Below are 17,066 nucleotides of genomic sequence, written 5' to 3' on the forward strand. Positions count from 1 at the left end.
GAAAATGCACCTTATCGACTTTAGTGAATGGAACGAAGTGATCTGGAATTTTTTAAAATTCAGAATTTATCTCGATATTTTGCTCCCGACCGAGGGTCACGAATTGTGCTACGGGATATGGAGAATGATTTTCTTGCTGTAAGCTGTCGTTTTCAGGTTGGTTTCGTGTAGAAAAGTGGATAGGTTCTCAGGAATAATGAAAGTCCTCCGAGACTATAAGAAACAGTAACAAGCCCCTGGTGATGCTGGATGTGTTTACATTCGTGTTGAAAAATCTCGAATTCCTGAGCTTTTTTATCGTATTTTCTATCTGTTTTCATCTATCTTTCATTTTGCATTTTTGCAGACACGGACGTGGGGCGGTTTTCGAAGAAACAGAGAATTCCCGAACCCCTAAATCAGCTGATTTTCCCCTCTTACCTCTCCCACTCGGTGCTTACGAAATTAGTAGTACGAGATAATATAATTATAGATTACTATCTTTAGAGTACTATCCTTTCGCTTATTAAAAAAAAAACTGATCATCGATCGGCTTTTCGGAGTGTGGTGTTACCCATAATAAATGATTTCGAGCATAATTTCATCTGACAAACACTGAACCCGAGCAATATTTGAAAGCTTCAGTAGAGTACAAGAGCAATACGCTTGAAAGACGAACATAATATCTACTTAAATTACCAAATTAATGATGATATAGAAAATGATATAGAAAAAGTATCTTGTTTCAACAAAAAGCTTTTAAGCAACTTGCTTTAAAAAAAACTGGTAATAGATTTCGGGCATAAGTTGATTAAAAAAAAATAACTTATTTGACAGTGTATTAACTACTAACATCCCTAGAAATATTACTTGACATTTCCGTTTCACCTTGTGAAGCAATGGTATATATCAAGCGTTGAGCAATATTTTTAGAAAAAAAAAAATAATTATGTTACGTGGGTTCTATCGATTCGATAGAAGTGACGTTATAAGTTGGCGAATATTTTTTCGAAAAAAAATAGTTAATCTTTTCACCTTTGGACTTTTTTCGCAAATGACAAGAACAGCTGATTTCGACTATGAATTCTGCATTAATGAATCAGATCTTATTGTTGGCTGAGCTGACAAGTCGATGATTACGGACATTTCGACGAAATAGTGATATCCACCTCACCTGTACACACTCCCTATGTGACTGTAATAGGTATGCTGGTATATGTTTTCCATTCCTCCATATTCTGAGATATGCTTCATCTATACCCAAATCTTTCATATATAAACCATCGAAATAGTCATCATCGTGTAATCCGAACCAAGCCATGTCCTCTCTGAAAAAAAAAACATAAAATAAACTCTTCTTGCTGCGAAAATACTTTGGCACAAAGCGAATCGTGTTCACCACGAGTTTCAAACCAGACAGATTCTGCGTAAGGATCTAGTTGTTCCTTGGTTCCATAAAAAACACTTACAGGGGAGTCTGGCATATTATGGCACCAAATTGTATAACCTCCTTCCCCAAGAACTTAGGGCATCATCGCTAAATGTAAAAAGCAGAGTTTTTAAATACCAGATCCGAAATTGTGTAATTCTGAATTATGATAGATTCGAGGCTACCCTATTGGAGTAATTTTGTTTTGGATATACATGTCGTTCAATTAGTCATTTATCTTTGTGTTGCTTTTTCTTAGTTTTAGGGATCTTATTGAGAAATTTTACATGCTTTATAAGGTTATAGGGAGAAGGTTCATCACTTGTGGTTGCAGGGTATGACAGCATACAAGCTTGCTTAGGCTGCATATTCCTGCTAGATTGTTCAATAATTATTTTGGTTGTATACCTTTTGATGAATAAATTGAATTGAATTGAATAATTGGATATTGGAAATGATTAACTTCAGGAATTCACATCTGCGAAATTCATTGCCATTCATATCCATTTGAGTTCATTGTTCATTAAAGTTGCGAAATGATGCCTGATTTCACAAATAGTGATCATTTGAACTTCATTCATATTCATGGCGAGAGTAATCGAGTTGTTGATACAAAACATTTAGACTTTTCATTGAGAGATTTCCTGACTGACCTACACTATCAGGAGACACCATCAATAAAACAATGGATAGCACGAAAAATTTTGGTTCCTTGTAAAATGTTGTGGTTGGCTAAAATAACGACATAACAGTTTTGTCGTATCTTCATGCGATTATGTTGGTTCTTTAATTATCGTTCCAATATAAATATTGTGAATGGTAATATGGGTTAAAGGAATAATATAATGGGTCCCTATTGCGACGTTTCGGCGATTTGTTTTTCACCTTCCTATAATTTCCTAAAGATACAATGGATAAAAACTCCCAAGATAAGTAATAGAGTTTCCAGACTCAAAACAAATTGATGAAGAATGATACATTCAAGAGGCAAAACAGTCATTATTGGAGTTTTAATGTTTTTTTGTGCTATAAAGAATAATACACTAGTTCTTGGTGTTCATATTTACGATGGAACATAAATTGGCAACAATAACCTTTAACTTGAAGGTAGTGTATTTCATAATTCAAATACTAAAGTTTAAGTGATATATATTCAGAGTTATCATTGACACAAATTTTGGGCTTCATTGGTGGCCCAACCAATATCATCTGATTCAACGTACTCATATACAGTACAAAAATTGTGCTTTCGAAGCAAATTTGATTATAGTGAGAAACAAAAGGCCTTTTTCATGGAATAAAAAGAACTCTCGTTGGAAGATGAATAATAATAATAATAATAATGATCACAATTGAAGAAGTTAAATCAGCTATCAGAGGACTACACAACTGGAAAACACATGGGCCTGATGGATTACAGAACTTCTGGATCAAGAAACTTTGGATCATGAATGACAAATTGACCTCCGCAATAAATGTCACATGGCACAACATACCAGTTACCTAAAGACCAAAGGAATACAGAAGACCCATCCAAATACCGACCAATCACATGTCTTCCAAAGATGTACAAATTAATCACATCGTGCATTTCAAACCGAATTCACAACCATTGCGAAAGGAATAACATCATCGCCATGCAACAGAAAGGATGCACCAAAGACAGCCGAGGGTGCAAAGAACAACTAATAATAGATTCAGTTATCTGCAATCAAGCCTTCTCCAAGAGGAGGAATCTTTACGCTGCGTACATGGACTACAAAAAAGCATTCGATTCTATAACTCACGAATGGCTCTTGACGATCTTGAAGATTTAAAACGTGAATCCCAATATTGTTAAGTTCCTGAAAAACGCCATGTCAACCTGGCGTACTAGTCTTCAAATGAAAGCAGCAGATTGCTCCATTACAACAGGACCTATTCCAATAAGACGAGGAATTTTTCAAGGAGACTCGCTGAGCCCTCTGTGATTCTGCATGTCGACTGCTGAACATAACAAGAGGGAAAATAGAAGATGGTACGTTCAAACTCAAGGAAGGTGCAGAAATTGAAGCATTAAAGCAAGGAGACACATACAAGTATCTAGGCATAAAACAGGCAAGAAAAATAAATCAGACCCAGATGAAGAAGGAATTAACGGAGGAGTTCACCCGAAGATTGAGAGGGATAATGAGAACTGGTCTTAACAGCAAGAATTTGATAAAAGCGATTAACACCTACGCTTGGTCGGCGCTGAGCTATTCATTTGGTATCATCTCCTGGACGACCACCGATTCAGCAGCTTTACAGAGAAAAATAAGGACTATGCTGACTAAATACAATAAACATCACCCTAAAAGCTCAATAGAACGGACAGAGCTGCCACGACATCTTGGGGGTAGAGGAAATTGAAATTGAAGGACTTCGAAAATATTTCCTGAGCAAGGCTGCTTCGCAAGAACTCCATCGAGTAGTTTGTGTTGCTGATAGTTCTACATTCTTAAAGCTACAATAGGATCACTTGGAAACCGTCGAACACTCTGCAGAAAGTAAAATGCAGAAACTGATTGACAAACCTTTGCATGGAAGGCACCGGAACGAGGTCAACCATGATTACGTCGACATATCTGCGTCGAACTACTGGTTGACTTCCGGAAGGTTGTTTCCTTAGACAGAGGGCTTCATTCTCGCCATCCAGGATCAGGTGATTCCAACAAGAAATTACATGAAATATATCGCCAAGGATGCCTCAGTGGCGGACGATAGCTGTCGTTATGGCTGTGCGACACATGAAACTATCCAGCACATCACCGGGGGATGTCAGAAGTTCGCGGGCACGGAGTACAAAAATAGACATGATGCTGTTGCCAAGATTCCTCACCAAGAATTGGCACTAAAACACCAACTTCTAAGTTCGAAAAAGGTTCCTTATTACAATTACCATCCGGATGCAGTGTTGGAAAACGAACATCACAAGCTCTACTGGGATCGCAGGGTTCTCACAGACCGGAAAATAACCCACAATAGACCAGACCTCATATTGCTCAATAAGGATGAGGATACAGCACTATTCATCGACGTGGCAATTCCAAATAACAACAATCTTCTAGATAGGCACACTGAAAAAATTTCAAAATACAGAGATCTCGAGGAACAAACCAGAAGACAGTGGGAGCTGAAAGATATCAAGACCATCCCTATTGTCATTTCATCTGCAGGCATCTACAGACATCTGCAGAAGGCGGTACTGCTCGGAACGGCGAGAACTGTACCATACCCATACTTGCGTATGGGAAAGTGTCAACAATATAGTATAAAAAAAGTTTAAAAAACATAAATACAAATACAAACATCATGACAATCAGTTGAACTACAATTCTACTACTACTATAAGGGAAAATTGAAATTGAAATATTCGTGCAGTGAATAAAACGCATTCTGCGAGTACCACTAGGTAAGTGATTGAATACCTTCAAACTAATTACTCGAAAGCTTTTCTGCACCTGAGTCAGGCGAATAAAAGGAATAGGCATAGCCATAGGTATAAAACGCTTGCCTCAACGTCAACGAACATAATACCGTTGGGGTTTTCGTTTGAAGTTGTACAATTTGAAGCGTAGGAAAAAACAACTTTCGAAATAACGAGCCTCTGAAACCATCATAGGTGATAAGTAAGATGAACAAAGAAATGGGAATTATCTCTCACTTACTGTATGTGTGGTATGGCAGTACATTTGAGATTTTTTTTTGTAAAAATCTATTTCATCAACTTCCTCTCTCGCGCATTACAGTACCAGGGATTAATCGAATGAAATATTTTACGAAAGTTAAAAAAATATCATCTATGAGACATTTAAAAAATGTGACATCCGTCAAATCCAAAATAGTCTATGAGAAACCCATTGAACTCTAATAGCGTTTTCTATTGGCAAAACTAGTGCTGCACTGGTGCAGTTTTTATGTTCTATTGATGTTCCGAGTGCAAAAAGTCATGTTCTTTTGGATAACTGGTTCCGCACTATATGCACTCAGTGCGCATTTTTCGACATGAGGTCTGAGAGCTCGTGCCAGTGTTGGTGCAATTCGGTTAGATTCAAAACTAGAGAACACTGACACAATTAATGGTACAATTTTAAAGTTCAAATTATGTTGAAAATTTGAAAAATATTTTCAGGATATTGTTTAGTACTGTTTTGCATCTTTTGTCGTCATGAACAGTGAAGATATTTTTGCTGTTATGAATTTGTTATCTTCATTTGCTGACAGTGAAGATTGGCAAACTGGGTCTAAGATGTCTAAAAATATGGTGTATGCACTCGTCAATTTTTGAATGGAATGACATTAGACTAAATCGAAAATAAGAGATTCGTTCCGTGGCGGCGCCACCATGTTCTATCCTTGTTCTATGAAAGAAAATCTAATGATACTCTCTCGCTTTATTTTGTTCTGCGTTTATACCGATCACAGATTACAGTCATCTCTGTGTTCCTGATCCATCAAAGAATCAGCTGTTAACGAATATTAGTGATTTACGCTTGTATTTTCGTTGTAAAAACGAATCTGCAGATATTTCAACACTATAGAAGGATTCGAAGGAGTACTTCTATTTCTCTTCAAGATAATTTTGTGTGACAAATTGTATTCTTGAGGAAGGCAATTCGATATGATTTCAATAAAACACAGTTGATTGGCGAAATGTTCAATATATTCAGTTGACTGAAACGCAATTTTCACTATACTTGTGAAGAATATTTGAAGAACAGACTCGAACAGATTAACATATTTCTGTTTAAATCAATGAGGATAAATTCAGATGCATACCACCCGACGATATGAATATCGACAAGTGTTACGATCTGAATTGAGCTAGCCAATTTGCCATCGTCAAGGCTCCAAATGGAGTACGCTCCACCGAAGAAAAGCAGATGCTGACCATGGTTTCGGCCTCATTTGGCCTCATCAGAGCAACATAGCATTTTTCCACGGTGGAGAACGTTTGGAATTGATGGAACTTTATTCAATGTTGTCATGTTCTACCGGGTAGATATTCCGATATTCATATCGTCGGGTGGTATGCATCTGAATTTATCCTCATTGATTTATTCAGTGCCGTAAAGGCGATATCACTCTTCATTATATTTCTGTTTCTTAATACATGCTCACAATTATTCACATTACGTATTTTCAATACAGTTCCTTTAATGCTTAAATATTGCTGAAGTTGCCATAAAACTGTTATCCATCCCGAATTTTCATCTGATTTGGCTCTGCCTCAATTTCCAACAACAAAGGGTGATGGTCCAACAACACCGAATTCTTAGCTGTAGTTCTTGATTGTCCATACTGAAAACTGAACGACATGTTCAATAAATGAATGTTGTACGACCTTTCTCGAAAGTAATACATTTTCATACACCAATAATCGCTTATAAATACAGCACATTCGCAAGTCGTAGGAATGCATTCAAATTATTTTCAAATATCATTTGACAACTGTCACTTCCTAAACGGCGCTACCTACAGTGGGAAAAACGAAACTTATCTCTTATTTTCGAAGCGGGAAAAAGAAAATCTAATCAGTGCATACACCATATTTTTAGACATCTTAACTGGGTCACAACAAACAAGGCAAAATGACATCGAACCGATAGATTTCTTTTCTATCTATGATCGACCCGTTCAAATTTCGGTTTCGTATGTTCTGTTGGAGCTACACTATATGTGCTCCTTGACAGCACGGAAATAATATTCGAGTGCACTCGGTGCAAAATAGATTTACCAATAGAAAACGCTATTTTTATAAAACTATCATTACAATTAATTTTAAGTTTCATTTTGTCATTTCGAGGGATAATGAATAAACTCACCTGTAAAATCACGAAAATTAATGCACCGAAACACTGGGAACCCAATTTCACCTAAACATATAAAAATATGTGGATTTTATCTATCGCTATCAATCAGCGTACTTCAGATAATCACATGGATCAAATTGCTCGTTGTTATGAAACACCAGTAGGTATACGCAACAATAATAATAATGAGTAAAACTGGTTCCAATGTAAGGACCGCAATATTAATATCGGAGACCAATGTGGGTCAGGATTTCAGGTAGGATGATGTTGTCCCCCATATTGACTGACTGTGATAAAACATTCACCTCATCGTGAACTTTTGAAACGAGTGAATGATTTGATGCATAAAAATGTGAACTATTTGATTTTTCAATTGAAAATGCTATGTTTTGATATTTTTATTTTCGCAGAACTTTTTCTAAAACCGATCAAGAACTCTAGAACTCTTTCTTACTCAACGAGAAATAGCACCAGAACCCAATTTTTCGAAAAAAACGACGCCGTCTGAAGTTAGCGCCTCAAGTTAGTTTTTTCATTTCAATCCACGATTTGCCAGGACTATTCAAAATTTGTATCAAGAATTGATACGGGGTGATTCTTCAATATTGGCCGAAATTTGCAATAGCCATAACTTTAGACTGCAAGGTCCGATTTTCATCAAATTTTATAGGTTTGTTCACTTCAGAATGCTCCTTCAAACGGCTCATGAAATATCAATATTTTCAAGGCAGTTGGTACTCAGAATATCATGATTTTTCATTCAAGCCAAAAAATCTATATTTTTTACATCCCTTACAGAAATTTCTTTATTGCCATGAAGAACTACATAATTTATTCTAAGAAATTCAATTTTCACTCTGCATGGCACACTTGTCACAAGGGAATAGGAACCGGACGAATTAATATTTTATGTCATTTTTTCGAAATGAGGTCCTGTTTTTATTCCTTCGGTGATAATATTTATGTCTTTTGCCGAGATTCTGAAATATTTTAAATTCTATTCAATTCTTCTTCATTTCAAACCCTCAGCACATACTGAGTGTTCGTAAAAAAGTGTTTAAAAGTATTTCAAGTCGAGCTGTGAATTCTTTTGAAATTACATATTGAATTTAGAAAATGTAATCCGTAAGTGTATTTGCTTCATAACATACATATTGAAATTTATTTTTCAGCAGTTATAATGTACTATCATAAGAGATATTCGAAATGGAGTTCTTCCATCTCGACGCATTTCCTTAAAATCAGATTATATTGCCCTTCTGATCATATCGGAATTTTGTTCAACTTCTGCTCAAGGCTTCTTCTATCCTCTGCCGCAAATGCTCCCGTGAAGGCAGAAATTTCAGTCACTTTTTCACGCACGCTTAGTGGGACAGAATTAAAAAAAATTAAAATCTCGACCGAAGACAATGAATAATATCACCAAAGGAATAAAAACAGGACCGCATTCCGAATAAATCACATAAAACATTAATTCGCCCGGTTCTTTCATTGTTGTTTCATGAAAGGAATTAAAAAGATTAAGGTTTTTCGCAAAAATAAATTTTAATAGTTATGTTTGTTATGAAGCAAATACACTTACGGATTACATTTTTCCAAGAGGGTTTACATCATTTGTATCTAAATTCAAAATGTAATTACAAAAGAACTCACAGCTAGACTTTACGTACTTTTAAAACACTTTTTTACGAACCCTCAGTACGTGCTGAGGGTTTAAAATGAAGAAGAAATTAACTGAATTCAAAATAATTCAGAATCTGGGCAAAGGACAAAAAATATTATCACCGAAGGAATAAAAACAGGACCGCATTTCGAAAAAATGACATAAAATATTAATTCGTCCGGTTCCTATTCCCTTGTGACAAGTGTGCCATGAAAAGTGAAAATTGAATTACTTAGAATAAATTATGTAGTTTTTCATAGCTATAAAGAAATTTTTGTAAGGGATGTAAAAAATATAGATTTTGGGGCTTGAGTGAAAAATCATGGTATTCTGGGTACTGCCCTGAAAATATTGATATTTCATGAACCGTTTGGAAGAGCTTTCTGAAATGAACAAACCCATAAAATTTGATCGAAATCGGACCTTGCATTCCAGAGTTATGACTATCGCAAATATAGGTCAATATTCATGAATCACCCCGTATCTCCGAAACTAATAGCCTTAGGACACAAAATAAGCCAGTTTTCTAAAACGCCTAGATGACCTGCATTCACCATTGGGCTATGGCTAACGACTCATGAAACACCCTGTAGAGCGGTCAGATTAGGGAATGCAATCACTAGGTCGAGATCTCGAGGGATCAAAAATTTGATCTCGGCGAGATGTCGGCATTTTCGAGATCTCAAATGGATTTCTAAAAGTTTTGTTTCAATTAGATAACCAAAACATTATTGAAAATGTTTAGTTATGATTATGATGCGGGTAAGATACAACATGAATCATTAAAAGAAAGCCTTTATGTTTAAAATTTTTACTTATGTTATGTTAATGAACACAGAAATTCAGACCCATTAAATATCTTACAAAGGATGTATCACTTATTTTAACCAAGATAATGATGGTGAAAGCAATTATTGCTATTTCCAAAATCACTCCTACACTAGGAGTGATTAGGGGAGACTAGGGAGCGTTGATACATGGGGAGGCTTGATACAGGCTTATATCCGCGATCTGTAGCCTTTTTCAAAAGTATTATACTAGTGAACACTATTCTTTGGCAGAGGGCATTGCGTGACGTTAATCTGTAAGGCTAACAGTAGTTTGTTTTTGAAATAATCAACAAAGAGTGTTTCGAGGTGAGAAATTGTAAGTTTTTACTCAAGTTACCTAAGGATTTTATGATCATGCATTAATTCTTCGGCATAAACAAACATTTCACTGGGAAATATGAATGAAACTACTCAATTTACAGTTTTATTCGGATTTCAAAATATATGAGTATAAGATGAAAACATAAATCACTGTGAAAATTGCTTTCAGGGAGGTTTGAGACATTTCTCGTGGGGAGGCTTGATACATGTATCATCTTCAAAAAATATTCCGTAGCTAGTTGGATAGGCCTACATGAAGGCGTTTTCACCATCCAACATATCAAGGGGATTTTTAACAACTGAAATTCATCCGTAAAATCCCCATGTATTTAACAAGGCCGACTTTTCTTGTGCGGAAGTGACTAACCGACCATTTCCTGATTTTTCTACACCTATGGGTCCAAAGCAAGCCAGTATCATTGCTAACCTACCTACTGAGCTAATTAATCCTAGTACATCCAGCAGCATACATAGCCGAGGCAGCATGGGCGCCCGCAGGGGGGGGCCAGGGGGGGCCACGGCCCCCCCTGAGATTCTGATAGACACCGTTAGAGAAATTTTTCTTTCAGTAAAACTAATCGTAGATGATATTTTGCCCCCCCTGAGAAAAATTTCTGCGGGCGCCCATGCGAGGCAGAACAAGAACCAAGAAAATCAAACAAAAGAGATATACGAAAGAAAGAGTATGTAGACCGGAGTATTTCGGACAATGAGGATGACAAAGTTGAAGAATATGACTGAGAGGGCGAAGATGTGGCCTATATATATTGCAATGGTTCATTTTCATCTTCTAGATCAAACGAATTCTGGATCAGGTGTCAGGAGTGCTCGCAATGGCACGCCGAAGAATTTGCCGGTGTTAGAAAAGGCTCAAAAATGTTGATATGTGACATTTGCAAGTGATGCCAATGGAACTTATATTTTCAATTTGTGTCTCATACCTCTCAGTACATCGTATCAATCCTCCCATATGTGGGGAGGCCTGAGACAGTTTGCATGTTTTTGTGTTCAACGTTCTGTACAGAATAATATGTTTATGTTTTGAGACTTCTATATTTATTTTGTTGAACGATTAATTGAAGAATTATATAATATAAGAAAAGTCCTGTTTCTTCATATAATTCAGATTCCAAAATAAAAATTCCAAAAAACGTATCAACCCTCCCCAGTCTCCCCTACTTCTAAACAAATTACCTAGGAATGATTTTGGTAATAGCTTCCCGACAAACAAATAGTGCTTATAGTAGCCAGCGGATGAAAAAGCCCTGTCAGTTGTTGCAGCTATTGTATGCAAATTGTAAAAACATGTGAATTAACTTCATGTGTACATGTAATCCTTTTGTGGAACTGGATGTAGTTTTCAAAATAGCTTCACACATTTTGCATTTGGCTGTCAAATTATTCACCGCTTTCTTAAAATTGCTCCATACCAGCACCGAACTGTTAAACTATGTAAGTTTCATTCTGATTATTTACCGACATTTTAAAAGTATTGCCTTAACAGTCTTGCGCAACAAAATAATACAAATGTTCATTCAATCAACCCATTAAAACACGTAATTTAAAACAGCATGAAAGTACCTGTACAGGTAAAGCAATTGTAAACGAACTATACTTTTTCAAATTGGCGCTAATCAAAATCAAAATGACGTAGGTCAAAATCAAATTGGCAACATCAATTTCAAACTGGCATTAATCAGAAGCAAATTGGCAATAATCAAGTTCAAACAGGCATCATTTCCAAATTGCAAAATAAAATTGCATCTGTACAGGGTGGGCAAAATTGGTGACACCTGAATTACAACTTTTTCAACCCAACGAGATAGAGGAAAATGCATGGCACATTTCGGTCGTCTTTTTTCGAGAAACTAATAATGCCATCAACTGCATTACTCGTTATGTTTTCGAGTTATAGGACAAAATTAAAATTTCAACTTTGGTCATTATCTCCGTTTCTGTTTGAGCTAGGATGTTGAAATGAGAACATTATACAGACATTTTTTTGATAGCAATCCAGTGGCGCACTACGATTTCTTCCAACAGGTATATTTTCTGAGCTATAACATAGAGATGTATTTTTTCTTATGAAAACAGTAGTTTGAAATGATTTAGAAAGACTGAGAGCGATGTATGATAGATTTGTGAAACGGTAAAAAAATGGTGATTATTTCTAAGTCATTTCAAACTACTGTTTTCACATAAGAAAAAATACAACTTTATGTTATAGCTCAGCAAATATACCCGTAGGAAAATATCATAGTACGCCACTGGATTGCTATCAAAAAAGTGTCTATATTATGTCTTCATTTCAACATCCTAGCACAAACAGAAACGGAGATAATGACCAAAGTTGAAAATGCCCAAATTTAAATTTGGGCTTATAACTCAAAAACAAAAGAAGAAAGAGGAATGCAGTTGATGGCATTATTAGTTTCTCAAAAAAAGACAACATGAATGGTACATTCAGCTTCCTCTATCTCGTTGGGTTAAAAAGTTGTAGTTCAGGTAACTTGCCCACCCTGTACAAATCGAACATCAAAGATCGAATGGAACCGAATCAGTTGATCACACATATGAACACACCTTTCCAGCACTTTTTCGTGAGTTTTTATGGTTACAACACTTCGAAAGTATTACTAAGTGTATTCAGAGTCTCTCAAATCTTTGCATATATTATAGTTTGTGAAATGAAATAAATAATATTCAAACAACAGTAAACAGTAATAAACGTTGATTCTGAAACACAATCAGGATATGGAATCGTTTCTTTTTATGATTATAATTTATATGACTTAATAAAACGAAATGAATCCTTAATTTGCAGAGATAAGAAAATATACAGGGTGTCCGGGGAATAACTGTACATGCTCTCACCAGAGATAGAGTTGGACTAGCTTGTTACAGATTGACCATTAAAAATTAATTTCTGGATTTCCATAGAAAGCTACAGGGTGATTTTCCAACTTCATGGAAATACTTAGACCATCATAAAATCCAAACTTATTGACGGATATTATTGAAACTCGGGAGGTTATTGACACATGCTAAGGTCAAGTCAGAAATATATCAATTATTTCATTATTCCAGGGCCGGACTCATTAATCTTCATTTAAAGTGTTCAGGGTAAAAAAAAACACTTTGTATTCCGAATTACAAATGATTGATTTGCTTTTTAGGAAGAAGCTAAATTATGCTTCAATTTTTGGTATCACTCAAAGTTGTCACATCAACAATTATTTTTTTATGAATTTTTGAATTTGAATAAAGTTCGAAAAATTGAATTTTTCACCATGAAGAGAACTGAAAATCTCATGTTTGAATATAAAATGCGAAAGTATTAGTAGAAAATTTACAAAAAAGTTCAGAGCTTTAATAAGCACTGCATTTCTCTGCATTTTTGAGCTTGATCTTTGAATCTAGTTAGATATTTTGTAACATTCTCCCAAACTGATGAATGATTATTTGAACTTGTCATACCAATTTTGAATTCATATAGAGGTTTTAACGTTGGAAGAAGTGTAACTTTGGTCTATATCATTGTTGTCGAACACCCGGTATACATAAGAATAATTTTGAAATATGCTTCTGTATACCCTATACACATCACCAATTGTTTTTCTTCAAAATACCTTCATTTACTCCCTAAAAGTGAAATCCGCGTCTGGGGTGGCCACCAGGCCAGTATATCAACAAATTTTTATAATCTTCTTCACCTTCAGTGACTTTTTTAAGAAAATTAATTATTTATTTTCGACCTGCACAAGATGACTATGTCCTGTTCAGGTAAATAAATTGCAATTTTCGAACTTTATCCAAATTAAGAAATTCATAAAAAAATAATTGTTGATGTGACAACTTTGAGCGATACCAAAAATTGAAGCATAATTTAGCTTCTTTCTAAAAAGCGAATCAATCATTTGTAATTCGAAATACAAAGTGTTTTTTTCACCCTGAATACTTTAAATGAAGATTAATGAGTCCGGAACTGGAATAATGGAATAATTGATATCTTTCTAACTCCACCTTAGCATGTGTCAATAACCTCCTAAGTTTCAATAATATCCGTCAATAAGTTTGGATTTTATGATGGTCTAAATATTTCCATGAAGTTGGAAAATCACCCTGTAACTTTCTAGGTAAATCCAGAAATTAATTTTTTATAGTCAATCCGTAATCAGCTAGTCCAACTCTATCTCTGGTATGAGTATGTACAGTTACTCCCCGGACACCCTGTATATCGTTCATAACAATATTGGCAAGGTAACGGTTGTTAATTGTTGCCAAATTCATCATCGCTCATATCCAAAGATTCATTCCTTCTGCATTGGATATGCAACATATATACATTTTTGAGGAAATTAGTTATTCTCGAATAGTTTTAATACATTACCTAGGTTATTTTCTGTGTATAACATTCAATAAAATTTATTCGGTAAATATATTTTATTCCAATGGAAAATTCGAATTCAGAACTGCCAATTCGATTTTGTTTTTTGTAAATTCGAAATGATTAATGCCAGTTTGAACTAGATGTTGCCAATTTGATTTTGACTAATGTCATTTTGATTCTGAGTAGCGCCATTTTGAACTTGAAAAGGTAAAGCGCCTACACTCACTCAAATATTTCCTTATTGTGTGAGTAAAAATTAAGTAACTACATTCTTATCCTCCGTATTTACTGTTTTGTAGAAAAATGATTGAACAAGTCAATTTATATTTCAAAATACGCAACTTTTCACGTAAAATTGAGGGGTGGAGGTAAGTTGTGTTTTCAAATGGCAACTTATATTTTTGTGCGAGAAATAAATATAATTTTTGTTGCTGAGGATGATTTGATTGTTGATGGGATTTTTTATCAGTCTCTTTTTTTTCAGTGATGAAATTGTCAAACTTGTTGAATTTAAATTTTTAATATTTTGTATTTTTTGGGATCACTGACACTTCTGGAGTGATTGATGTTTTTGAAATAATGAAATGTTTCGAAAATAGAGCCTTTTTCGTAGGATAGTTCTTGATGAACTAACTAAAATATAAATTCCAATTGAAACAATGAAAGTTCCATCTGCATGTCACAGAAGGATACTGCTAAGAGAAAATGAGAAGTTGTAACGCCCTTTTTTCGGTTATCTCAAGCGTCAGCTATTCTTTGAAGGGAAAATAGTAAACCTACCCTGGTGGCTTCAAGTCGAAGACAAGGTTCGGTGTTATCTGGGGTTTGAGCGATAACCAGTGAAAGTCAAAATTGGAGTTCACAAATTTATTCGTTGACTCGTAATCAAGAACACAACAGGTAGCATTCTAAATTCAGTTGAGCGAAAAGCGCAACAGAATGAGTGAAATAATACAGTCTACTTTACATACTTAAGAGGTTTTCCTCGAAATCAAACGCAATTATCAATACGAAAATGGTGAATTCGCTGAGGGAATGGGACGGAAATAAATGGGCATCCAATCTCAAGCGTGTCACGGATTTTACGGATTCGTTCGCCAGTCAGAACCAAGACATACACTTAACGGACAATGAAAACGGGGCTCAGTCTCAAAGCTACAGAATCGCAGGTATGGTGAAAGACAAGTACGGGGTAAGGAAAAATGCTCGGTTTTCTGCTCCATGGGTTTGCACGCCGACAGAAATCATACTTCCAGCGGAGAGAAACCCAAAAAGGATGAGGAAAAGGGTAAAAAAAGGGTTTATCACTCAGCTTTTCTCCTTCCAATGGGCTTGCACGCCGACCAGAATTCGTATTCCCAGAATGGGGTAAGGATAAGGGGGGTTGAAACTGATATTCCCAGTTAAAAGTACGGAGTGCTGTCTTACCTCTGGATTCAGTAGTTAGAGGATCTCCAGCGGTTGTTCTGGCTGTCAGTCCGGGAGTTTCTTCTTTTTGTGAGCTACTACGACGTTAAAAATGAGATTACAGAAATCCAACTAAATGACAAGGAATCCCGGTTAGAATTTACGCTTGGACGTACCTTAACAGGTATCTATGTCTAAATCTTAAAATCGCACAAAACTCAAAATAATTCGGACTAACTACTCGAAAATTCAGCACAGAATCTAAGCGATTAATGAATCGGAAGGAATTCAAGCAATTGATTGACCTGCGGGGGGACATCTGCTTTTATACCCACAGGGGGATGTGGAAACTAGATGTGCTGTCGAAAATCGGTCGAATTCTGTTTGTTCTACTTATTTACATTACATTTCCACTGCCCTTGTCGAGTCCAAGTTTTTTGTTCTTGAGTCTTTCCTTCACGTTTTTATTTTTGATGCGTAAGACTAATCGGTCTTTTATGAGACAACCTGTTAAATTTTCGAATTCACAATTCCTGCTTGAATGTGTCAACTGCGTCACATATTCATCCACAGATTCTGTTTCTTCCCTCGTGAAAAAAATGTACCTTTCTCTCATATGTAACATTAATGCTAGGTATGAAATATGCTTCAAACTTCTGCAAAATATTCGTTAATTTACTCTTTTCTTCTTCTTTTACGAATTCAAAGGTGTTATAATATTTTGAGGGTTTTATTTCCTATGCATTTATATTCTTCGAACTCTTCTTCTGCTTTTAATTCTTGAATGAAAATTCTGAATTTTTGAAGGAAAAACTCTCAGGTCTTCTTCCAACTTCATTTCGGATGGTGGTTTCGCACTCTTCTCCATTTTTCTGATTGTCAGATATATTTCCACGTAAGGATTTCAATTCACGAAATACGCCTATGTTCGTTTCGACTGTACCATGTGATACGTTAATACGTAATAATACGTATACGTAATATGTTAATAATACAAGTGTTCAGCTCGATGTCTCATTTAATACTGAAATGATCTACACATCTACATACATTACACAGGCCACCACACATTTTGGTGCCTGCGATTTTTTAACTGTTCCTGAGTAATTTTTGGATGCAGAATGTAAAAAAGTTCTCAGATTTTATCTATCAGATCTAGTTTTTGAAATTTTTGAAAAAAATTGTGTATATAATTTACGTTATAACTGTTATA

At 35.5% G+C, this 17,066-nt stretch overlaps 1 protein-coding gene across 2 annotated transcripts in view; it reads right to left on the reverse strand.

Moving 5' to 3' along the window:
* Window positions 1-7,411, reverse strand: part of LOC123309347 (heparan-alpha-glucosaminide N-acetyltransferase-like) — a 52,582-nt gene extending 45,171 nt beyond the window's left edge. Inside the window, exons 1-2 of one of the 2 annotated variants that reach the window (XM_044892431.1) lie at window positions 7,255-7,411; window positions 1,154-1,307 (exon numbers count right to left, since the gene is read on the reverse strand). In XM_044892431.1, coding sequence (XP_044748366.1) covers window positions 1,154-1,300 — 147 coding nt within the window. In that variant the 5' untranslated portion in view covers window positions 1,301-1,307; window positions 7,255-7,411. Of the gene's footprint in view, window positions 1-1,153; window positions 1,308-5,097; window positions 5,247-7,254 lie in introns of those variants that run through there. The other variant, XM_044892438.1, reaches the window with a different exon arrangement.
* Window positions 7,412-17,066: the final 9,655 nt, after the last annotated feature.

This window comes from Coccinella septempunctata, chromosome 1 (genome assembly GCF_907165205.1).
Source record: "Coccinella septempunctata chromosome 1, icCocSept1.1, whole genome shotgun sequence".
Classification (NCBI taxonomy): Eukaryota; Metazoa; Arthropoda; class Insecta; order Coleoptera; family Coccinellidae; genus Coccinella; species Coccinella septempunctata.